The 23,575-nt window shown below is 47.0% G+C and overlaps 2 protein-coding genes across 5 annotated transcripts in view; one reads left to right on the top strand and one right to left on the bottom strand.

Moving 5' to 3' along the window:
* LOC123998186 (carbonic anhydrase 14-like) overlaps positions 1-23,575 on the top strand; it is a 78,932-nt gene that overhangs the window by 35,049 nt on the left and 20,308 nt on the right. The window contains exons 1-2 of one of the 3 annotated variants that reach the window (XM_046303195.1): positions 17,656-18,030; positions 19,135-19,155. The exons of the other annotated variants lie outside the window; for them this stretch is intronic. Of the exons in view, the coding sequence (XP_046159151.1) occupies positions 17,958-18,030; positions 19,135-19,155 (94 nt within the window). The 5' untranslated portion in view covers positions 17,656-17,957. Of the gene's footprint in view, positions 1-17,655; positions 18,031-19,134; positions 19,156-23,575 lie in introns of those variants that run through there. 3 annotated transcript variants of the gene reach the window in all.
* LOC123998184 lies at positions 147-6,423 on the bottom strand. Of its 2 annotated transcripts, none has more exons than XM_046303192.1 (6): positions 6,234-6,423; positions 3,667-4,019; positions 3,446-3,521; positions 3,122-3,200; positions 1,229-1,409; positions 147-1,142 (listed from the first exon to the last, which is right to left on the bottom strand). In XM_046303192.1, the coding sequence occupies exons 2-6, from the start codon at positions 4,015-4,017 to the stop codon at positions 576-578; spliced, it is 1,254 nt and encodes a 417-aa protein (XP_046159148.1). In that variant the 5' UTR covers positions 4,018-4,019; positions 6,234-6,423; the 3' UTR covers positions 147-575. The 2 variants fall into 2 exon arrangements, with proteins under 2 accessions (XP_046159148.1, XP_046159149.1); XM_046303193.1 differs by having other exon boundaries at positions 147-1,082.

Below are 23,575 nucleotides of genomic sequence, written 5' to 3'. Positions count from 1 at the left end.
CTAGGTTTTATAGGCTCCTCACTACGAGACTAAGCCAATTTGGCAACGCTAAAATCAATGTCATATATATAGCTTGCTATATATATATATATATATATATATATATATATATATATATATATATATATATATATATATATATATATATATATATATATATATATAGCAAGCTAGAATCATCATTTTGTCTGACAGGCCGAAAATGCAGCCGTGATGAGTGAATGGGACATTCGCGGCCACCGGAGTATGATACATGACTACAATTTTCATTGAATTGTGGGTCATATAAACCCCGAAAGTGATCAGGGTTCTTCACTCGCTCCCTCGAGCTAAATCGAGGGCCGAGGGGGCAACGTTAGTGAATTGGACCTCCACTTAAGATGGCAATCAAACTGCATCTGGTTTCAAAGGGGATTCCCCCAAGGGAGAGTGGCTAGTGCGAGGCCTGAGGGGCTAAACATAAAGTGTTTGCACTGCAGCCCATTTCTACCCCTGACTCTCCCTATCACAGCAGCTTTAGGATGTTGACGTAGTCACACTAGCCTGCTGGGCGGAGTGTGCTCAGTGCATCAGGTCTATAAAGGGGCGGGGTTAACCCTGCTCTTACACTCCCCCCTTTTCAAAGGCTTTGCCGTGATTGAATGAGCCTGGACCCGCCCCTGACAGGTCTTTACAGTCTTTTTCCCAGTCTTCCCGGCAACAGGCTGGCTTTGGCACCCGATTGGCTGCTGCTGGCTTTGGAGGTTGTTGAAGGGCGTGGTGGAAGAGATTACGCTGTCCTGCATGGCTGGACCGCCTCTGGTGGTGGGAGGTGGCATGACAGGCAGCAGCTGTTTCCCCTCCATTGGTTTCCAGGGAGAAAGGATGGGCACTACAAGGACCGAGGTGGGACCGGGCTCAGAACAGAGCCCTGCTTTGTTGCTTGATGACTCTCCCTCTCTCTCTTTGCTGTCCTCATCTTCCTGTCTCTCATTCTCTTGGTTGCTGGTGGGGTCCTGGGGGTGTGGGGGTACCCCTGAAGTTGCCGAGGGGACGTCTCCCCCCTCCTTCCTCCTCTCCTCTCCTCCACCGGCGTTGAGCCTCTTAAAGAGTACAGGAGGAGGGGTGTTAGAGTCTGTGTCTGACCAACTCAGTCTGCGCTTCTGAAGGGAGACAGAGAGAATGTTGTCAGCCACAACTTATCAACATATTATTGTGTGTGCGCGCGTGAGTGTTTGTGTATTCTCACCTTCACAGGGATGTGCGACTGGTCTCTGTGCCTGTGTGGGGGGGTGCTGCTGGGGCTGTCCCGGGGGGATAGGTGAGGGGGGAAGAGGGTAGGGGCAGTAGGTGGGGCCAAGGGGGACACCTGTGGAAACCACATCTTCAGCATCGTCTCCACCTGGAGAAGAGTGTTCATATACTTTTCCCTATGGAGAATGGAGAGATAGAGGGAGGAGAAAATGGAGAGAGGAGAGAATGGAGAGAGAGAGAGGAGAGAATGGAGAGAGTGGAGAGATAGAGGGAGGAGAAAATTGAGAGAGAGGGAGGAGAGAATGGAGAGATAGAGGGAGGAGAGAATGGAGAGAGAGGGAGGAGAGAATGGAGAGATGGAGAAATTGGAGAGATAGAGGGAGGAGAAAATGGAGAGATGGAGAGAGAGAGAGGAGAGAATGGAGAGAGTGGAGAGATAGAGGGAGGAGAAAATTGAGAGATAGAGGGAGGAGAGAATGGAGAGATAGAGGGAGGAGAGAATGGAGAGAGAGGGAGGAGAGAATGGAGAGATAGAGGGAGGAGAGAATGAGAGAGAGGGAGGATAAAATGGAGAGAGGAGATAAATGAGAGAGAGAGAGGAGAGATAGAGGGAGGACAGAATGGAGAGATAGAGGGAGGAGAAAATGGAGAGATGGAGAGAATGAGAGAGGAGAGAATGGAGAGAATGGACAGATAGAGGGAGGAGAAAATGGAGAGAGGGAGGAGAAAATGGAGAGATGGAGAGATTGGAGAGAATGAAGAGAGAGGAAGGAGAGAAAGGAGAGAGGGAGGAGAGAAAGGAGAGAGAGGGAGGCGAGAATGGAGAGATAGAGGGAGGAGAGAATGGAGAGATAGAGAGAATGGAGAGATAGAGGGAGGAGAGAATGGAGAGATAGAGGGAGGAGAGAATGGAGAGAGAGAGAATGGAGAGATAGAGAGAATGGACAGATAGAGGGAGGAGAAAATGGAGAGATAGAGGGAGGAGAAAATGGAGAGATGGAGAGAATGAGAGAGGAGAGAATGGAGAGAATGGACAGATAGAGGGAGGAGAAAATGGAGAGAGGGAGGAGAAAATGGAGAGATGGAGAGATTGGAGAGAATGAGAGATAGAGGGAGGAGAAAATGGAGAGAGAGGGAGGAGAGATTGGAGAGATAGAGGGAGGAGAGAATGGAGAGATAGAGGGAGGAGAGAATGGAGAGATAGAGGGAGGAGAGAATGGAGAGAGAGAGAATGGAGAGATAGAGAGAATGGACAGATAGAGGGAGGAGAAAATGGAGAGAATGAGAGAGGGAGGAGAGAATGGAGAGAAAGAGGGAGGAGAGAATGGAGAGAGAGAGAGGTGAGAATGGAGAGAGAGGGAGGAGAGAATGGAGAGAGAGGGAGGAGAGAATGGAGAGAGAGGGAGGAGATAAAGGAGAGAGAGGGAGGAGATAAAGGAGAGATGGAGAGAATGAGATAGAGGGAGGAGAGATTGGAGAGATAGAGGGAGGAGAGAATGGAGAGATAGAGGGAGGAGAGAATGGTGAGATAGAGGGAGGAGAGAATGGAGAGATAGAGAGGAGGATTATAAGGCTTAGAAAACAACCCTTCTAAGAATAGCATGGACATTAACTTTCCTGTTCTCATCTACTAAACACAGATCCAGACTAAATCCACTTCTCTCTCTAAACATTCAACCTGGACTACTTATTAAGAAAGCTCTCTTTTTCTGCTGTTGTGACAGAATGCTGAAACTGAGTAGTGCAGGGTTGATTCCAGTATGCACATAAACAGGTGTGTGTGTGTGTGTGTGTGTGTGTGTGTGTGTGTGTGTGTGTGTGTGTGTGTGTGTGTGTGTGTGTGTGTGTGTGTGTGTGTGTGTGTGTGTGTGTGTGTGTGTGGCTTTACCCGATGCTGGGTCTCCGTAAGACCCCTACGATCCTCTGGATGCGGTCCATGGCTGCACTCTGCTGGAAACTACTCAGACCTGTCAATCAAATACACAATCCTCCAGTCAGCATTCACTGTAACAGTGTCTGACATGCTACAGTCAACACACACACACACCAGACACGAGACACACACACACACCAATACGCCTACAGATGAAAACTACAGACACGGTAGCTGCAGACTAGATCAATACAGACTAGATCAATACAGACTAGATCAATACAGACTAGATCAATACGGCTGCAGCATCACACACCAGTATAGGAGAATGGTGCTTACCACGGTCAAATCGTCCCCCCTTCAGTCCATTCAGCAGCTCCAGTAGGGGCCTTACAAATCCCTGCAGCTCAGCACACTGGGAGGGAGGGAGGGAGGGATGATTATTAATGGGGAACAGTACTGTGGTCTCTGAAGTTGGTTCAGTCTCAAACATCTGTAGGAAGATGAGTTATATATCCCTGTCTTCCATCCCAATCCCTTCATCTCTCTCTGACATTCACCTTCTGGGCAAAGAGCAGGTCTCCCTCTGTCTTCTCTTTCTCCGTCTCGCTTGTTCTCTGTCTCTCAGCTGTGACCCTGGGGTGACCTCCAGTGACCTCTGAACCTTGTGACTCCTCCTCCTCGCGGTCAGTGAAGCCGTCACACGCCCACTGGGACTCGGGACTCTCTGCCCCGGCACTCCCGTTGCCCCTGACCATGCCCCCAGTGCTGAGGATGACGGCGGGGGAGCGTTCAGACAGGAAGACGTCAGTGTCATCCTCCGCCTGCTCAGAGTGGTTGAACAGGTAGCTGTCACTGGAGCTCAGCGAATCAACAGAGGGCTGGGAGGAAGTGCTGCCCTGTGATTGCATCACTGTGTGATTGGAGAGAGAGGGGGGAAGGGGGAGAGGCGAGAGAGCATGGGGGAGTGGGGTAAACAGAGAAAAGATTTAGAATAACTGCCAAGTAACAAAATGTGTCCTCTACGACAACAGCCAAATTACATTGTATATTCAACGGAGAGAATGAAAAATCCAACCCATATTTATGTTGATTTATTTTCCACTTTGCACTTAATATGACATAATATGACATTTGAAATGTCTTTATTATTTTGGAACTTTTGTGAGTGTAATGTCAACTAATGTTTACTGTTACTTTTTTTCATTGTTCATTTCACTTTTGTTTATGACCTATTTCACTTGTTTTGGCAATGTAAATATATATTTCCCATGCCAATAAGTCCCTTAAATAGAAATTGAATGAAAGAGGAGGAGTGACATTGCTGTGGAAATTGCTATAGGGGAGACATTGTTTTTAAATCCTACAACCCCAAAATAATAACAGCAATTCAAAATGGTGGGTCTACCAGTGGCCTAGTTAAACATGATGTGGAGCGTGACTGGGGGTATGCAGTAGGCACACAATGGCAGTGCATGTCTGGCTCCCATTGAGGGCGAGGAGATGGGGTAAGAGAGAGTGAAACGCGAGGGGGAAGGGTGTGAGTAGAATAAGCAGTAGTAGAATCCAATAAGGCAGGCTGGGTCTCTCTCTCTCCTCCTCGGCCTCCAGGGTTCTCTCTCGCTCCTCTCCTCTGACTCGCTCTTTCTCTCCATCCCCCCTCACTCTGATTCACTCACTATACCACCCCCCTCCTCTGTTTTTCTGTCTGCCTCCCATCTCCTCCTCTCTTCCCCCCCCTCTGTAGACAGTACTCCCCCTCTCTAATCTGGGAGTCCCTGTTGGTTTGTGAGCTCAGACTACATTAAGAGGGGTAACAAGAGCACTCTAGTATCTCCACACACACACACACACACACACACACACACACACACACACACACACACACACACACACACACACACACACACACACACACACAGGGTCTAACGCCCACCACCCAAAAATACACACTTTTGTATATACACCCTCCACGCACACAAATGTACACACACACACAACATACCGTTTAACACACCCCACACACACACTGATAAAGTCTCGCCACACACATTCTGCTAGAGAGAAAACCCTCTGTGATAATAGTCCGTCTGCAATGTACACACACAAACAAACACACACACACACACAGACACAGACAGACACACAGACAGTCTTATTAACTCACTTCACTGTGTAATAGTCTGTCACAGAAGTTGTGAGTTTTATAACTACACACACACACACACTTGTGTAATTGTGTATTTTATTCCTCTTGATTTTTAATGATATATTTTTAACTCTGCATTGTTGGGAAAGACAAGTAAGCAAGCATTACACGGTAAAGTCTACACACATCATTCGGCACGTTACAAATTGTATTTGTTTTGATTCCACAAACACACACAGACGGACTTATTCATTCACTTCACTGTTTAATAGTCTGTCACAGAAGTTGGGATTTTTACAAGAAAAGGACCACAGTACACTTGGGTAACATAATTGTAACAATCCTAAAATCGATTATAACAGATTGATTATAACTATGGTGGCTCTTTCCTGGGACTTGTGCTTTCCCAATTACGCCTATCATTTGGATAGACTTTGTGGGAATGTAAAGATGAATGTCTGGATGCATGCCAATATTATGTAATACAAAGACGTAACATGGACCAATGGATCAACCCACTGCATCATATGAGCCAAAACCCATACACTCCTCAGCTTTTTTTTCTCGGTGTGTGTGTGTGTTGGCCCGGCCCCGTGTAGGTATGTAGGCTGCAGGGGAATTTGACTGGTGTGTGTGTGTGTGTGTGTGTGTGTGTGTGTGTGTGTGTGTGTGTGTGTGTGTGTGTGTGTGTGTGTGTGTGTGTGTGTGTGTGTGTGTGTGTGTGTGTGTGTGTGTGTGTGTGGCCCATGATCATGACTAGCAATTGTTCCATGCTTTTAGAATGAACGCTGGCCTACAGCTCTATAACACTGTATTACATCTACCATCAACGATGTAACAAACCAGGAGTAGCCTACACTAAACACAACGGACGTCATTAAGGAAACATTGTATCATGTCTCCGTTATAGCCCATCACAGTCAATTCCGTAAACCGCGCAGGAATGTAGCAATGTAACATTTTAAAGAGAACTCTCACCTGAAATATTGCAACAAAATAACAGCAGTAGAACCGGCCACGGCTGCCAGAAACGGCCTTGATAACGTCTATCTCTGTAACCCACTTGGCGATATTTGTCTCACACTCGTTGGAACATCAGGTCGGCAGTCTCCTTCCTCTCGCGATCACCGGACCTTCATTGGTGTGCCTCTTTGCTAGTTCTTTCTATCTCCACGGTTTACGATCTTCAACATGTGCACGGATACACGTGCCCACATTTGTTCGTGCCCTATTGGTTGTTCGTCTGAAGTTACAAACTCCATTGGTGGATCCATGCAGCCAGTGAATTATTTACTGCCTGCTGATTGGTGGGTCAGCGGGGCACTCAAAGCCCCGCCCATGCATGTGGGGCTCGTGGTTAGGGCTGAGCGGGTAGTCTACTCGTGCCTCAGTCTACTACGGCTGAGCGGTGTAAACACACGCACACGAGCACGTCTTTTTAGGCCTGTATAGTTATTATAATGAATGCCTAGAATAAAAATGAGTTATACTGTATAAAATATTTAGGATAGAGGCGTAGGCCAATATGCTGACTAATTTGTACCTGATGGTCTAGTCCTAAATGCTATATTAGGCAGACCTATAACTCTGGTGGGCTAAGGGTTCTTCTCATGGAAATGAGAAGTGCGCACGTGATTACGCAGCACCATTCAAGGTCACCCCTCACACCGGGTCTGGAACAGAGTTCTGTTCTCATCGTTCTGATCTAGAGAAACCACAAGTCATTATCAATGTGTGAAATAGGCTACCTCGGGAACAGATAGGAGAACGAAGATCACATTGATATAGTTATTATGGGCTGCTGCAGCCAGTATGTGTTTGTGTCTGTTTGTGTTGTTTTGTACCGTTCGGCAATAATGGGTTACAATAAGTCAGAAATGTGTTTTCAATACAGAGATGGGTGGACAGGTAACACAAACTTCCCAACAATGCAGAAGGGATGGGTAGAGAGGGGGGTGGGTACAGAGATGGGTGGACAGGTAACACACACTTCCCAACAATGCAGAAGGGATGGGTAGAGAGGGGGGTGGGTACAGAGATGGGTGGACAGGTAACACACACTTCCCAACAATGCAGAAGGGATGGGTAGAGAGGGGGGTGGGTACAGAGATGGGTGGACAGGTAACACACACTTCCCAACAATGCAGAAGGGATGGGTAGAGAGGGGGGTGGGTACAGAGATGGGTGGACAGGTAACACAAACTTCCCAACAATGCAGAAGGGATGGGTAGAGAGGGGGTGGGTACAGAGATGGGTGGACAGGTAACACAAACTTCCCAACAATGCAGAAGGGATGGGTAGAGAGGGGGTGGGTACAGAGATGGGTGGACAGGTAACACAAACTTCCCAACAATGCAGAAGGGATGGGTAGAGAGGGGGGTGGGTACAGAGATGGGTGGACAGGTAACACAAACTTCCCAACAATGCAGAAGGGATGGGTAGAGAGGGGGGTGGGTACAGAGATGGGTGGACAGGTAACACAAACTTCCCAACAATGCAGAAGGGATGGGTAGAGAGGGGGGTGGGTACAGAGATGGGTGGACAGGTAACACAAACTTCCCAACAATGCAGAAGGGATGGGTAGAGAGGGGGTGGGTACAGAGATGGGTGGACAGGTAACACAAACTTCCCAACAATGCAGAAGGGATGGGTAGAGAGGGGGTGGGTACAGAGATGGGTGGACAGGTAACACAAACTTCCCAACAATGCAGAAGGGATGGGTAGAGAGGGGGTGGGTACAGAGATGGGTGGACAGGTAACACAAACTTCCCAACAATGCAGAAGGGATGGGTAGAGAGGGGGGTGGGTACAGAGATGGGTGGACAGGTAACACAAACTTCCCAACAATGCAGAAGGGATGGGTAGAGAGGGGGGTGGGTACAGAGATGGGTGGACAGGTAACACAAACTTCCCAACAATGCAAATATTCTCCTCACTCACTGTGTGTTTTATGGTCAAATAGTAAACACTTTAGGATTTGATATGGTCTTCTAGGCTTGGAAAGCCAATACAGTCACAGAGGCATATAGCATACGGTGCTTAGGGACCTAAAGCTTTCCATCCCCTTATACATACAGCTAAACATTAACCCAATGACCCTCCTCTTCACCATGCAACACACATACACTCACACGTAAACACACACACACTCGCACGTAAACACACACACACACACTTGTGTATGTGTATTTTATTCCTCCTGATTTTTTTTATTTTTAAAAAACTCTGCAATGTTGGGAAAGACTTGTAAGCATTTCACTCATATTCAGGAACATGTGTAAAATGCAATTTGTTTGGATTTGATGGATTTGACAAACACACAGAGACCACACAATAGCACACCCACACAACAATAATGTATAGGATACTCTTGATTTAATAAAGGTGTTAATTGCTTTGATGTGAAACAGGAACTAATTTCAGATTTGCTGTTTTCTGGGTGTGTATACAGTGTAGAGCATACAGTATATGTAGTGTTAGGTTACTTCCTCTCCCCATACATTCAGCTCACTATGAACTCAGCAACACTCCTCTTCAACATGTGACATGCATAACCTGGCCATTTCCCATTCGTTGTCCCTGTTGGAGAAAACCTGGCCATCGTTACACTGTCATCATATCACTCTAAAAATGTGTTTCTAACATTAACTATTTAAATAGTTGTAGCGGTTTTCATGTGGTGAAGGAGAGTCGGACCAAAATGCAGCGTGTAGATTGCGATCCATGTTTAATCAAACAAACGTAACACAAATCAATACAAAACACTACAAAAACAATAAACGTAACGAAAATGTCACGCCTTGGTCATTGTATTTTGTGTTTTTGTTATATGTTTGGGTAGGCCAGGGTGTGACATGGGTTTATATATGTTGTGTTTCGTATTGGGGTTTGTAGTAATTGGGATTGTGTTTGATTAGGGGTGTGTCTAGTTAGGCTTGGCTGCCTGGGGCGATTCTCAATCAGAGTCAGGTGCTTGTCGTTGTCTCTGATTGAGAACCGTATTTAGACAGCCTGACTTTCGCGTTGTATTTTGTGGGTGATTGTTCCTGTCTTAGTGTTGTAGTCACCAGATAGGCTGTAATAGGTTTCACGTTTCGTTTGTTGTTTTCATATACAGTTATTTCATGTACCGCGATTATTTTTCATTAAAGTCATGAGTAACCTACACGCTACATTTCGGTCTGACTCTCTTCATACAACAGATGAACGTCGTTACAGAAAACCGAAAACAGCCTATACTTGTGTCAACTAACACAGCACAAGGACATCAAGACACTCAGGACTATCACCCACAACACAACCAAAGAATATGGCTGCCTAAATATCCTAAATTCGGGAGTCCGCACCCCCAAGGTGCGGACTCCCGAACGCACCTCAAAACAACAGGGAGGGTCCGGGTGGGCGTCTGTCCATGGTGGCGGCTCCGGCGTGGGACGCGGACCCCACTCAGTCAATGTCCCAGTCCACTCTCCTCGCGTCCCTGAATAGTCCACCCTCGCCACCAACCATGGCCTAGTAGTCCTCACCCAGAACCCCACTGGACTGAAGAGCAGATCGGGACTGAAGGACAGCTCGGGACTGAGGGGAAGCTCGGGAGTGAGAGGAAGCTCGGGAGTGAGAGGAAGCTCGGGAGTGAGAGGAAGCTCGGGAGTGAGGGGAAGCTCGGGAGTGAGGGGAAGCTCGGGAGTGAGGGGAAGCTCGGGAGTGAGGGGAAGCTCAGGCAGGTTGATGGATCTTGGCTGACTGGCAGATCCTGGCCGACTGGAAGTTCTGGCGGATCCTGGCAGACTGGCGGATCCTGGCAGACTGGCAGATCCTGGCCGACTGGCAGATCCTGGCCGACTGGCAGATCCTGGCCGACTGGCAGATCCTGGCCGACTGGCACCTCTGGCGGATCCTGGCTGACTGGCACTTCTGGCGGATCCTGGCAGACTGGTGGATCCTGGCAGACTGGCGGATCCTTGCTGACTGGCAGCTCCATGTAGACTGGCAGCTCCTTGTAGACTGGCAGCTCTGGCTGCTTCATGCAGACTGACTGCTCTGGCTTCTTCATGCAGACTGACAGCTCTGACTGATCCATGCAGACTGGCAGCTCTGGCTGCTCCATGCAGGCTGGCAGCTCTGGCTGCTCCATGCAGGCTGACAGCTCCTTGCAGACTGACAGATCCTTGCAGACTGGCAGCTCCTTGCAGACTGGCAGCTCCTTGCAGACTGGCAGCTCTGGCTGCTCCATGCAGACTGGCAGCTCCTTGCAGACTGGCAGCTCCTTGTAGACTGGCAGCTCTGGCTGCTCCATGCAGGCTGACAGCTCCTTGCAGACTGGCAGCTCCTTGCAGACTGGCAGCTCCTTGCAGACTGGCAGCTCTGGCTGCTTCATGCAGACTGACAGCTCTGGCTGCTTCATGCAGACTGACAGATCTGGCTGATCCATGCAGACTGGCAGCTCTGGCTGCTCCATGCAGGCTGGCAGCTCTGGCTGCTCCATGCAGGCTGACAGCTCCTTGCAGACTGACAGCTCCTTGCAGACTGGCAGCTCTGGCTGCTCCATGCAGACTGGCAGCTCCTTGCAGACTGGCAGCTCCTTGTAGACTGGCAGCTCTGGCTGCTTCATGCAGACTGGCAGCTCCTTGTAGACTGGCAGCTCTGGCTGCTCCATGCAGGCTGACAGCTCCTTGCAGACTAGCAGCTCCTTGCAGACTGGCAGCTCTGGCTGCTTCATGCAGACTGACAGCTCTGGCTGCTTCATGCAGACTGACAGATCTGGCTGCTCCATGCAGACTGACAGCTCTGGCTGCTCCATGCAGGCTGGCAGCACCTTGCAGACTGGCAGCTCCTTGCAGACTGGCAGCTCTGACTGCTCCATGCAGGCTGGCAGCTTTGGCTGCTCCATGCAGGCTGGCAGCACCTTGCAGACTGGCAGCTCCTTGCAGACTGGCAGCTCCTTGCAGACTGGCAGCTCTGGCTGCTCCATGCAGACTGACAGCTCTGGCTGCTCCATGTAGACTGGCAGCTCTGGCTGCTCCATGCAGGCTGATAGCTCTGACTGCTCCATGCAGGCTGACAGCTCTGGCTGCACTGAACAGACAGGAGACTCCAGCAGCGCTGTAGAGGAAGAAGACTCTTGCTGCGCTGAACAGGCGGGAGACTCCGGTAGCGCAGGAGAGGAGAAAGGCTCTGATAGTGCTGAACAGACAGGAGACTCCAGCAGCGCTGTAGAGGAAGGAAGGATCCGATAGCGCTGAACAGGCGGGAGGCTCCGGCAGCACAGGAGAGGAGAAAGGCTCTGATAGAGCTGAACAGACAGGAGACTCCAGCAGCGCTGTAGAGGAGGAAGGCTCCGATAGCGCTGAACAGGCGGGAGGCTCCGGCAGCGCAGGAGAGGCGAGGCGCACTGTAGGCCTGATGCGTGGTGCTGGCACTGGTGGTACTGGGCTGAGGACACGCACAGGAAGCCTGGTGCGGGGAGCTGCTACCGGAGGGCTGGTGTGTGTAGGTGGCACAGGATGGGCTAGACCGTGAAGGCGTACTGGAGATCTTGAGAGCAGTGTTGGCACAGGACGTGCAAGGCTAGGGATGTGCACAGGAGGCCTGGTGCGTGAGGCTGGCACCAACTTCACCAGCCGACTAACACGCACCTCAGGACGAGTATGGAGCGCTGACCCAGGTGCCATCAAATCCCTGACACGTTCCGTTGGGCGAATTCCATGCAAAAAGCACCAACACAGCAACTCCCTCATTTCTCTCTCCTCCAATTTCCCCATTAACTCCTTCACAGTCTCTGCTTCGCTCACCTCCAACACCGGCTCTGGTCTCCTCCTTGGCTCCTCACGATAAACAGGGAGAGTTGGCTCAGGTCTGACTCCTGACTCTGCCACTCTCTCCCTGAGCCCTCCCCCTCCAATAAATTTTTGGGGCTGACTCTCAGGCTTCCTTGCCAACCGTGTTCCCTCATATCGCCGGCTCCTCTCTCCAGCTGACTCTGCTCTCCTCGCTGCCTCCACCTGTTCCGCCTTTGGGCGGCTACACTCCCCTGGTTTAGCCCAGGGTCCTCTCCCGTCGAGGATTTCCTCCCATGTCCAGAAATCCTTATTGCGCATCTCCTCTTTGGGCTCCTCCTGTCTGTTGACACGCTGCTTGGTCCGTTTACGGTGGGTGATTCTGTAACGGTTTTCATGTGGTGAAGGAGAGTCGGACCAAAATGCAGCGTGTAGATTGTGATCCATGTTTAATCAAACAAACGTAACATGAATCAATACAAAACACTACAAAAACAATAAACGTAACGAAAACCGAAAACAGCCTATTCTTGTGACAACTAACACAGCACAAGGACATCAAGACACTCAGGACAATCACCCACAACACAACCAAAAAATATGGCTACCTAAATATGGTTCCCAATCAGAGACAACGATAAACACCTGACTCTGATTGAGAACCACTCCAGACAGCCATAGACTCTGCTAGATCACCCCACTAGCTACAATCCCACTATATACCAAAACCCCAAGACAAAACACACCACAATACAAAAACCCCATGCCACACCCTGGCCTGACCCAATACATAAAGATAAACACAAAATACTTCGACCAGGGCGTGACAATAGTACAGCAATGTATGAGCTACTTTTGATTTAATAATATATTAATCGGTTTGATGTGAAACAGGGATCACTTTCAGATTTGCTGGTGTTTTTCTGGGCATAACAGTACCAGTCAAAGGTTTGGACACACCTACTCATTCAAGGGTCTTTCTTTATTTGTACTATGTTCTACATTGTAAAATAATAGTGAAGATATCAAAACTATAAAATCACACATATGGAATCATGTAGTAACCAAAAATGTGTTAAACAAATCTAAATATATTTTATATTTGAAATTCTTCAAAGTAGCCAACCTTTGCCTTGATGACAGCTTTGCACACTCTTGGCATTTATGATAGTGGGTTATTGGGTGTCTATATATAGGCTAACGTGAGGTCCTTTATGATGGTGAGTTATTGGGTGTGTTTATATAGGCTAACGTGAGGTCCTTTATGATGGTGGGTTATTGGGTGTGTATATATAGGCTAACGTGAGGTCCTTTATGATGGTGGGTTATTGGGTGTGTATATATAGGCTAACGTGAGGTCCTTTATGATGGTGGGTTATTGGGTGTGTATATATAGGCTAACGTGAGGTCCTTTATGATGGTGAGTTATTGGGTGTGTATATATAGGCTAACGTGAGGTCCTTTATGATGGTGGGTTATTGGGTGTGTATATATAGACTAACGTGAGGTCCTTTATGATGGTGAGTTATTGGGTGTGTGTATATAGGCTAACGTGAGGTCCTTTATGATGGTGAGTTATTGGGTGTGTATATATAGGCTAACGTGAGGTCCTTTATGATGGTGAGTTACCCACACCCCTCTCTACCCATCCCCCTCTCTACCCATCCCCCTCTCTACCCACCCCCCTCTCTACCATCCCCCTCTCTACCCATCCCCCTCTCTACCCACACCCCTCTCTACCCATCCCCCTCTCCACCCTTCCCCCATATCTATGGTCTGTGTGTTTTCAGGCATTCTCAACCGGGGGCAGTGAGTTCCAATAGGTTCTACAGACCTTGAGTCGAAGCCTCGCTAGCTGCTGATGACTGATTGTGTTAAAGTTCAATAACATAGTAGAGAGACGAGTTACAGAAGTGTTTCCTGGATAAATGTTCTTTAGCTGGGTGCTATGCCAGAAAGTGATCAGTGATATCAGATCAGTCAATATGAAAATCTTTGATATAAGCTCATGGTTTTCTATTGAGATGACTGGGTGGCTGACAGGAGGGGAATGGCCAGGGTGAAAGATGACAGGACAACTGGTTGAGTGACAAGTGCTCTCCCTGTGACATGAGAGTTCCAGTGTAGTAAAGCTGTTCTGGGTTCTGTAGCCCTATACAATGTGTATTAATGGTGTAAGTAATGGAGAAGAGCACAGGTATGGGTGGAATACAAGCTGACTGTGACTAATGGGAACTAACATACGCCAGAGGGTCAGAGCTTGAGAAGTAAACTAGAAAGACTGGAACCTAGAAAACTGCCTTGGTTAGAAAAGGCTGAGACGCCATGACTGTAGAACGTTGATGCACGTAGGTGTCATATTTTGTTTACGTCCGTTGTTGTTGTAAAAGGTCTGTCTGAAGGATATGTGTGGTAAAGGTGTGGTGGGTGTCTGTAGGTAGGACTAGAGGCCAGGTCAGTGAGGGTAGTGACAGATCAGACACCAGTAAACTGATAAACCTGAAGGATACTACAAAGCAGTTAGCCAGCTAACTTTGATAAATAGCCAGAAAGTACTGTTGATTTTATGGTTCTTTAAGGAAGCTAAACTTAGATATGTGTTATTTGTTGTTAAGTCAATTCGACCATGCCCATTTCAAGTTTATCTTTTCTTTTTAAATGTAAAAGTTATTTCAGAATATTTAGACAAGTTGATTTGCTTTGTAGTATACCTCTTGGAGGAACGCTATACAGAAGGATTATGTAAACTGCACATCTCCTCCCCTTCCCTCTCTATCCCAGTTTAACAGTGCTGTATCAGGCTCCTATTAGACAGCCAAGCCAGAGGACTGGAGGGGGACATCAGACACTAACTAGCCTTCTCTCTCTCCAGGCTGTGTTCTCACGTGGTCTGCACCTGGCACCTGCACATTGTTTGGCTGTGGGAGACCACATTCCATAACAACAGTTTGGCAAGCAGAGAACACACGGGAATGTTATCTATTTAATCTCTGTGTTCTGATGATATGATAACGACGGCATGAATAAACAAATGGAGGGCAAACACACACTGCTGATCGGGAAACGTGTCGCTCTGAAGATGTGCCGGGTCCTTTAAGTTCCTCGCGCTCATGAACAAGAGGCGCTCAAGCGGAGATTTGTGAATGAAGCCAGTAGGCCACGCCCCCTTTACAAATGTGTAACCAATGGAATAGGGAGAAAGGTATTTGCCACGCCCCCTACGATGTTGCCGAGCCAATAGAAAGCTGTTAGAGGTCATGTCAATTGCATAACATTTTTCAATGGTTGCACGTTTGAACTGCCAACTACACAGTGCTGAGCGCAAATTGGAAGAGGAAAGGATGTAGGTTATTTTTAATGAGCGTTGTAAAAAGAAAAATACCGTTGATACGAGAGATGAAAAGTTATAGGCTTTAGCTCTAGGCCTAGTTGTTGAATTTACGCCTATCAAGACAACACATAGACATAATAGAAAACGTCCAAATATTTTGTCCCAAACCAATTGTGCATATCTCACAACAACAGACTTGTGGTCAGCATTATATATAGCAATATGCTAGCCATATTCAGTGGTTTTGTGGAAATAATATCTCCCGCCAGATATAATATGCAAATAGCAGATATGTTTTAAAATATGTACATTTCCTGGCAAAACAGAGAGGACCCGAAGTGACCATTCTATTGTTGATAGAACTCCATCCACAATATGGTGTGAATAGGGCTCCCCCTGGCGTCTACAATTGTTTTCATGCGCCAAGGATTTGCAAACATTGTACAAATGTCCCGTTGATGCTGCGCACGACGAAACACTATTGTTCTTGCCACTTACCAGCGCTTGAGGGATCTGTTCTCACTTTCAAGTTTCACGTTTTATTAGTTGTATGTATTTTTTGTTGTTATTTAGCCTTTATTTAACGATACATGATATACATCGACATACACCGTCCATCGAAATGCTTACTTGCAGGTTCCGTCTCGACAATCCAACACGAAAAATAAATAATAAAACATAATAATACGAACACAAAGGAAATGGCTCAGTAGAACATAATACATTTTTAGCACAAGTATACAGGAAAGCACAATTTATAGTACAATATTTACACATCAGGGAAAGGGGGATTGGGGGCCAAGTGTTTAAATGGTGCAGTATTAGTAACAGTAAATAAGAGTCTGGTAGCAGCAGTTGTGATGTGTGTAGCATTAATCTATATGTGTGTGTGTGTCACCGTTCCCAAGGTAACAGTTCAGGCCTGTAGTCGTTGCTTTGGATGTGGATTATTCCTCTCTTTTCAAACACTAGTATATTGGTCATGGAGAAGACAATCTGGCACCAGATAGGGGTTGCCTTAGGCACAGATCTAGGATCAGTGTATCTTCACCAAATGCTAACCTAAGTAGCCTAAGTGTTAGGGGGGAAACTCAGAACTGACTTTAGATCAGTGCCTATGGGCAACTTCATTCTACTCTTTAAATGACCTTTTTATTAAAAAAATTTTACTTGAAGACACAGTGGAGCAGAGTAGCCATTCCTCTGGGATCTACAACAGGTCTGTTCCTCCCCATCCTTCTGGGTCCTAAAGCAGGTCTGTTCCTCCCCATCCTTCTGGGTCCTAAAGCAGGTCTGTTCCTCCCCATCCTTCTGGGTCCTAAAGCAGGTCTGTTCATCCCCATCCTTCTGGGTCCTAAAGCAGGTCTGTTCCTCCCCATCCTTCTGGGTCCTAAAGCAGGTCTGTTCCTCCCCATCCTTCTGGGTCCTAAAGCAGGTCTGTTCCTCCCCATCCTTCTGGGTCCTAAAGCAGGTCTGTTCCTCCCCATCCTTCTGGGTCCTAAAGCAGGTCTGTTCCTCCCCATCCCTCCCTCTGCCTACTTCTGTCTCACTCTGTCATAATCTGTCCTGCTGCCCAGTGCTTCATGCAAATGCTAATGACAGCTTGTTCTGAGAAATTAGTGTTGCATTAAACCGAAAACAAACAAATAAGACATACACACACGCGCCAACATACCCACTTTCTCACCGATGTGCAGGAGTTATCTAGATTACCAATGGATGGATTAGTCTACTTTTGTTCCAAGCTCATACATCAACAAACCCAGACAGAGTTTAGCAATACGTCCGGCTACCCCCTCTCACTCTTTCACTCACTCACGCTCCCTCTCTTTCTATCTCTCTTTCTCTAGCACTCTTTCACTCACACAAATTCTCCAACCCCCTCCACTCTCCCCATTCTCTATACTCCACTATTATTTTAATTCTCCCTCTTCACTCACTTTCATTTTTCCCTCCCTCTTTCTCCTCCTCTCACTCTTTCTTTCTTTCTTTCTTTCTTTCTTTCTTTCTTTCTTTCTTTCTTTCTTTCTTTCTTTCTTTCTTTCTCTGTCTGTCTGTCTGTCTGTCTGTCTGTCTGTCTGTCTGTCTGTCTGTCTGTCTGTCTGTCTGTCTGTCTGTCTGTCTGTCTGTCTGTCTGTCTGTCTGTCTGTCTGTCTGTCTGTCTGTCTGTCTGTCTGTCTGTCTGTCTGTCTGTCTGTCTGTCTGTCTGTCTGTCTCTCTCTCTCTCTCTCTCTCTCTCTCTCTCTCTCTCTCTCTCTCTCTCTCTCTCTCTCTCTTTCTCTCTCTCTGTTTTGTCACTAAGCTTTTCAGTGCCCAACACTGGACTCATGCCCACTCACTTGTCCACCCTTTGCATTCTTCCTTTCTTTGTCTCTTGGCTCTCTCTCTCTCACTCAATCACTCTTTCCCTCTCCATCTCTACTTTACTGAGACCTAAACTGCTACTTTGAATGATAGAGGGGACCCAGTGTGTAACGCACACACTCTGAGCTAATTTAGAGAGCTATAGCAGGTTGGATCAGGAGCCCCTGTCTCTCTCTCTATCTCTCTGTCTGTCCGCTCATCTGTGGTTGTGTATGGGAGAGGAGGGCTAACATGGACTTGGTGGGTCTCTCTCTGCCTCTATTACTTGTGTTTTGGCAATGGACAAATACCACAGGTGCCGCCGGTAAGACCTACATCAGCCTTAAGATGGTTTGTTTTGGTTATTGTTTGTTGTTGTAGTAGAACACTCTTGGAAAAAAGGGTTCCAAAAGGGTTCTTCAGCTGTCCCCTTTTTGGATTCAGGTAAAACCCATTTTGGTTCCAGATAGAACCCCTTTGGGTTCCTCTGTGGAACCAAAAAGTGTTATTCAAAGGGTTCTCCTATGGGGACAGCCGAAGAACCCTTTTGGGTTCTAGATAGCACCTTTCTTTCTTAGAGTGCAGCGGTGGGGGTAGTGGTGGTGGCGGTAGTGATGGTGGTGGTGGTTATGGTGGTGCCGGTGGAGGTGGTGGTGCCGGTGGTGCTGGTGGTGGTTGAAGAAACTAGTAGCAGTAGTAATAACAGTAGAATAGTGGCAGTAGAATCAGTAGTTGAACAAGGAACAGTATAGTGGTAGTTCAGATATATGGTATATAGTAGTTCAGATATACTGTATATAGTAGTTCAGATATTCTGTATATAGTAGTTGAGATATTCTGTATATAGTAGTTGAGATATACTGTATATAGTATTTCAGATATACTGTATATAGTAGTTTAGATATACTGTATATAGTATTTCAGATATACTGTATATAGTAGTTCAGATATACTGTATACATCAGTTCAGATATACTATATATAGTAGTTCAGATATACTGTATATAGTAGTCCAGATATACTGGATGTAGTAGTCCAGATATACTATATATAGTAGTTCAGATATACTGTATATAGTAGTTCAGATATACTGTATATAGTACTTCAGATATACTGTATATAGCAGTTCAGATATACTGTATATAGTAGTTCAGATATACTGTATATAGTAGTTCAGATATACTTTATATAGCAGTTCAGATATACTGTATATAGTAGTTCAGATATACTGTATATAGCATATATATTTTTACAGAGATATCATTTCACTTTTCAATGACACCTGTTCATATTGAAAATGTCACTTGCTGACAATATGTTGAATACTTTGGTGAATGTAGTAATACTGAATATAATTGTTGATAACTGCTGTAATGTGTTGTTGTGAGAATGACAATGAGGAAACGTGATTTTATTTCCCCTCTTTCAGTGACGTACTGGACGTACACGGGTAAGAACATCTCTCTCAATAACCAAAAGGCCTTCAACTTGATTTCTAACTATGTTATTATAACTCATAAAGTAAGTGTACATCACAGTAGGAATATTATCCCTGCCACTAAACACTACACAAATACCACAGTATACTCTCTGTCTGTCTGTCATTTATACATCAGCTCACCTACTGTACGTCTCTCTCTCTCTCTCTCTCTCTCTCTCTCTCTCTCTGCATGGGAGAAACAGAAACGATGAGGGGGGATGGAGAGAGGGAGGGAAATGGGGGTGCAGAAGAGGGAAAGAGAGCTAGAGAGGGGGAGGAAAATGAGAGAAGTGGCAGGTGCACGAGGAGGATGAAGAGTTTGAAAGACGTGTTTCAGCAGCATTGTTACGCCACACAATAACCCTGTGTGTTAATTGTACTGTCCAGGCTGAGGCATACTGCCTGCCTATCATGTGGACAATGACTCTGTAGACCTGAAGGGCCCTTAGTGAATGCGTACAGAGTGGTAGTGTGTACAAGAAGTTCACACAGAGCTTTTCCATTCACATAAAGTACAGAAGTGTACAGTATGTCCTCAAACCAGAGCCTGTGTCCAGGGCTAGATGGCATCACCACATGGTGATGTTTTTCTCTGTGTTCTATAGGACGCAATATACTGTTCAAGTAAATGGTGATGTGGAAGTTATGTTGTGTTGGTGTGTGTGAAGGGATCTGTAGCATTCTGTGGCTGGCTCGCTCACAGGCACTGCGGCTCTTTGTATGGCATTTTGTGTGTCTGTGTGTGTGTGTGTGTGTGTGTGTGTGTGTGTGTGTGTGTGTGTGTGTGTGTGTGTGTGTGTGTGTGTGTGTGTGTGTGTGTGTGTGTGTGTGTGTGTGTGTGTGTGTGTGTGTGTGTGTGTGTGTGTGTGTGTGTGTGTGTGTTTGTGTGTGTGGCATTGTTCCCATCCACATTGGGGACAGTGGCAGCGCTATGAGAGGTAGAGCAGGTCAGAATGACGGAATATTCTGTCCGTTGTAACCATGGGTACTTCCATGACAACCAACTGTGGAGCTGCAGGACAAGTTTTTCTCCTTTTTCGGGGGCGGTGGGCAAGGAGGGGGATAGAGGACGGCTTAGAGGTACAGGCCGGGGGAGGGGAGTGTGTGTGTGTGTGTGTGTGTGTGTGTGTGTGTGTGTGTGTGTGTGTGTGTGTGTGTGTGTGTGTGTGTGTGTGTGTGTGTGTGTGTGTGTGTGTGTGTGTGTGTGTGTGTGTGTAGGCCCAGCTAGCACATTTGGTTCCTTGGAAGTTGTGGGAACGTATGTTTTTGGTTTGACATCGGTTATGGGAACGATGCCATATGTTTTCTGACAAGAAAGATTGAACGTTTTTTAAACGTAAGTTTAAAAAAAAATGTATTTTTTTTACCCAACTTTTAACCTAAATCCAATGAAAATGTTTTGTTGATTTCATGTTTAATTCACATTAGTTGGCAACTCAACCAAATGTAAATCAAAACTAGACATCCAAAAAGGGATGTTGCAACTGCTGATTGTGCCTTTAAAGTAATGAAATACCAAGAAAATAATGTTTTTTGTGAAGTTCCTAAAATACTCTGAGAACGATCCAAAGCTAAGCAACTATCCTGCACCATTCCCAGAAAGTTGTGGGGTTGGGGAGGAGACCTCACATTGATTAACAGTAGCATGGAGAGTAGAGCACTGACCTCTGTAGCAGGCTAGAGCACCCTGAGGGTTGGAGAGGAGACCTCACATTGATTAACAGTAGCATGGAGAGTAGATCACTGACCTCTGTAGCAGGCTAGAGCACCATGAGGGTTGGAGAGGAGACCTCACATTGATTAACAGTAGCATGGAGAGTAGATCACTGACCTCTGTAGCAGGCTAGAGCACCCTGAGGGTTGGAGAGGAGACCTCACATTGATTAACAGTAGCATGGAGAGTAGAGCACTGACCTCTGTAGCAGGCTAGAGCACCCTGAGGGTTGGAGAGGAGACCTCACATTGATTAACAGTAGCATGGAGAGTAGAGCACTAACCTCTGTAGCAGGCTAGAGCACCTTGAGGGTTGGAGAGGAGACCTCACATTGATTAACAGTAGCATGGAGAGTAGAGCACTGACCTCTGTAGCAGGCTAGAGCACCTTGAGGGTTGGAGAGGAGACCTCACATTGATTAACAGTAGCATGGAGAGTAGATCACTGACCTCTGTAGCAGGCTAGAGCACCTGAGGGTTGGAGAGGAGACCTCACATTGATTAACAGTAGCATGGAGAGTAGATCACTGACCTCTGTAGCAGGCTAGAGCACCTTGAGGGTTGGAGAGGAGACCTCACATTGATTAACAGTAGCATGGAGAGTAGATCACTGACCTCTGTAGCAGGCTAGAGCACCCTGAGGGTTGGAGAGGAGACCTCACATTGATTAACAGTAGCATGGAGAGTAGATCACTGACCTCTGTAGCAGGCTAGAGCACCCTGAGGGTTTGGGAGGAGACCTCAGATTGATTAACAGTAGCATGGAGAGTAGAGCACTGACCTCTGTAGCAGGCTAGAGCACCCTAAGGGTTGGGGGGAGACCTCAGATTGATTAACAGTAGCATGGAGAGTAGAGCACTGACCTCTGTAGCAGGCTAGAGCACCCTGAGGGTTGGAGAGGAGACCTCACATTGATTAACAGTAGCATGGAGAGTAGAGCACTGACCTCTGTAGCAGGCTAGAGCACCCTGAGGGTTGGAGAGGAGACCTCACATTGATTAACAGTAGCGTGGAGAGTAGAGCACTGACCTCCGTAGCAGGCTAGAGCACCCTAAGGGTTGGAGAGGAGACCTCACATTGATTAACAGTAGCGTGGAGAGTAAAGCACTGACCTCTGTAGCAGGCTAGAGCACCTTGAGGGTTGGAGAGGAGACCTCACATTGATTAACAGTAGCGTGGAGAGTAAAGCACTAACCTCTGTAGCAGGCTAGAGCACCTTGAGGGTTGGAGAGGAGACCTCACATTGATTAACAGTAGCATGGAGCAGTAGAGCACTTGAGGGTTGGAGAGGAGACCTCACATTGATTAACAGTAGCATAACCTCATGAGGGTTGGAGGAGACCTCACATTGATTAACAGTAGCATGGAGAGTAGAGCACTGTAGCAGGCTAGAGCACCTTGAGGGTTGGAGAGGAGACCTCACATTGATTAACAGTAGCATGGAGAGTAGAGCACTAACCTCTGTAGCAGGCTAGAGCACCTTGAGGGTTGGAGAGGAGACCTCACATTGATTAACAGTAGCATGGAGAGTAGAGCACTGACCTCTGTAGCAGGCTAGAGCACCCTAAGGGTTGGAGAGGAGACCTCACATTGATTAACAGTAGCGTGGAGAGTAGAGCACTGACCTCCGTAGCAGGCTAGAGCACCCTAAGGGTTGGAGAGGAGACCTCACATTGATTAACAGTAGCGTGGAGAGTAAAGCACTGACCTCTGTAGCAGGCTAGAGCACCTTGAGGGTTGGAGAGGAGACCTCACATTGATTAACAGTAGCATGGAGAGTAGAGCACTGACCTCCGTAGCAGGCTAGAGCACCTTGAGGGTTGGAGAGGAGACCTCACATTGATTAACAGTAGCATGGAGAGTAGAGCACTGACCTCTGTAGCAGGCGAGAGCACCTTGAGGGTTGGAGAGGAGACCTCACATTGATTAACAGTAGCGTGGAGAGTAGAGCACTGACCTCTGTAGCAGGCTAGAGCACCATGAGGGTTGGAGAGGAGACCTCACATTGATTAACAGTAGCATGGAGAGTAGAGCACTGACCTCTGTAGCAGGCTAGAGCACCCTGAGGGTTGGAGAGGAGACCTCACATTGATTAACAGTAGCATGGAGAGTAGAGCACTGACCTCTGTAGCAGGCTAGAGCACCCTGAGGGTTGGAGAGGAGACCTCACATTGATTAACAGTAGCATGGAGAGTAGAGCACTGACCTCTGTAGCAGGCTAGAGCACCTTGAGGGTTGGAGAGGAGACCTCACATTGATTAACAGTAGCATGGAGAGTAGAGCACTGACCTCTATAGCAGGCTAGAGCACCTTGAGGGTTGGAGAGGAGACCTCACATTGATTAACAGTAGCATGGAGAGTAGAGCACTGACCTCTGTAGCAGGCTAGAGCATCCTGAGGGTTGGAGAGGAGACCTCACATTGATTAACAGTAGCGTGGAGAGTAGAGCACTGACCTCCGTAGCAGGCGAGAGCACCCTAAGGGTTGGGGAGGAGACCTCACATTGAGATCTGAATGAACCCTCTGTGTATTCGGTATTATTAATTGTTATAAACTGGGTGGTTCGTGCTCAGAATGCTAATTGGTGTAAATCCGTGGTATATGAGACTGTATACCATGGGTATGATATATTTTTTTACTGTTCTAATTATGTTTGTAATCAGTTTATAATAGCAAT

Source organism: Oncorhynchus gorbuscha, linkage group LG15, assembly GCF_021184085.1.
Source record: "Oncorhynchus gorbuscha isolate QuinsamMale2020 ecotype Even-year linkage group LG15, OgorEven_v1.0, whole genome shotgun sequence".
Classification (NCBI taxonomy): domain Eukaryota; kingdom Metazoa; phylum Chordata; class Actinopteri; order Salmoniformes; family Salmonidae; genus Oncorhynchus; species Oncorhynchus gorbuscha.
Note: the sequence above shows the minus strand (reverse complement) of the source record. Positions and strands in the feature narration are given on the sequence as shown.

Coding starts and splice junctions, on each gene's coding strand:
- LOC123998184 (XM_046303192.1), bottom strand. CDS start 4,017: ATGCAATCACAGGGCAGCACTTCCTCCCAGCCCTCTGTTGATTCGCTG. Junction 3,522..3,666: donor ACCTGCTCTTTGCCCAGAAG/GTGAATGTCAGA, acceptor CCTCCCTCCCAG/TGTGCTGAGCTGCAGGGATT. Junction 1,143..1,228: donor AGTCGCACATCCCTGTGAAG/GTGAGAATACAC, acceptor GTCTCCCTTCAG/AAGCGCAGACTGAGTTGGTC.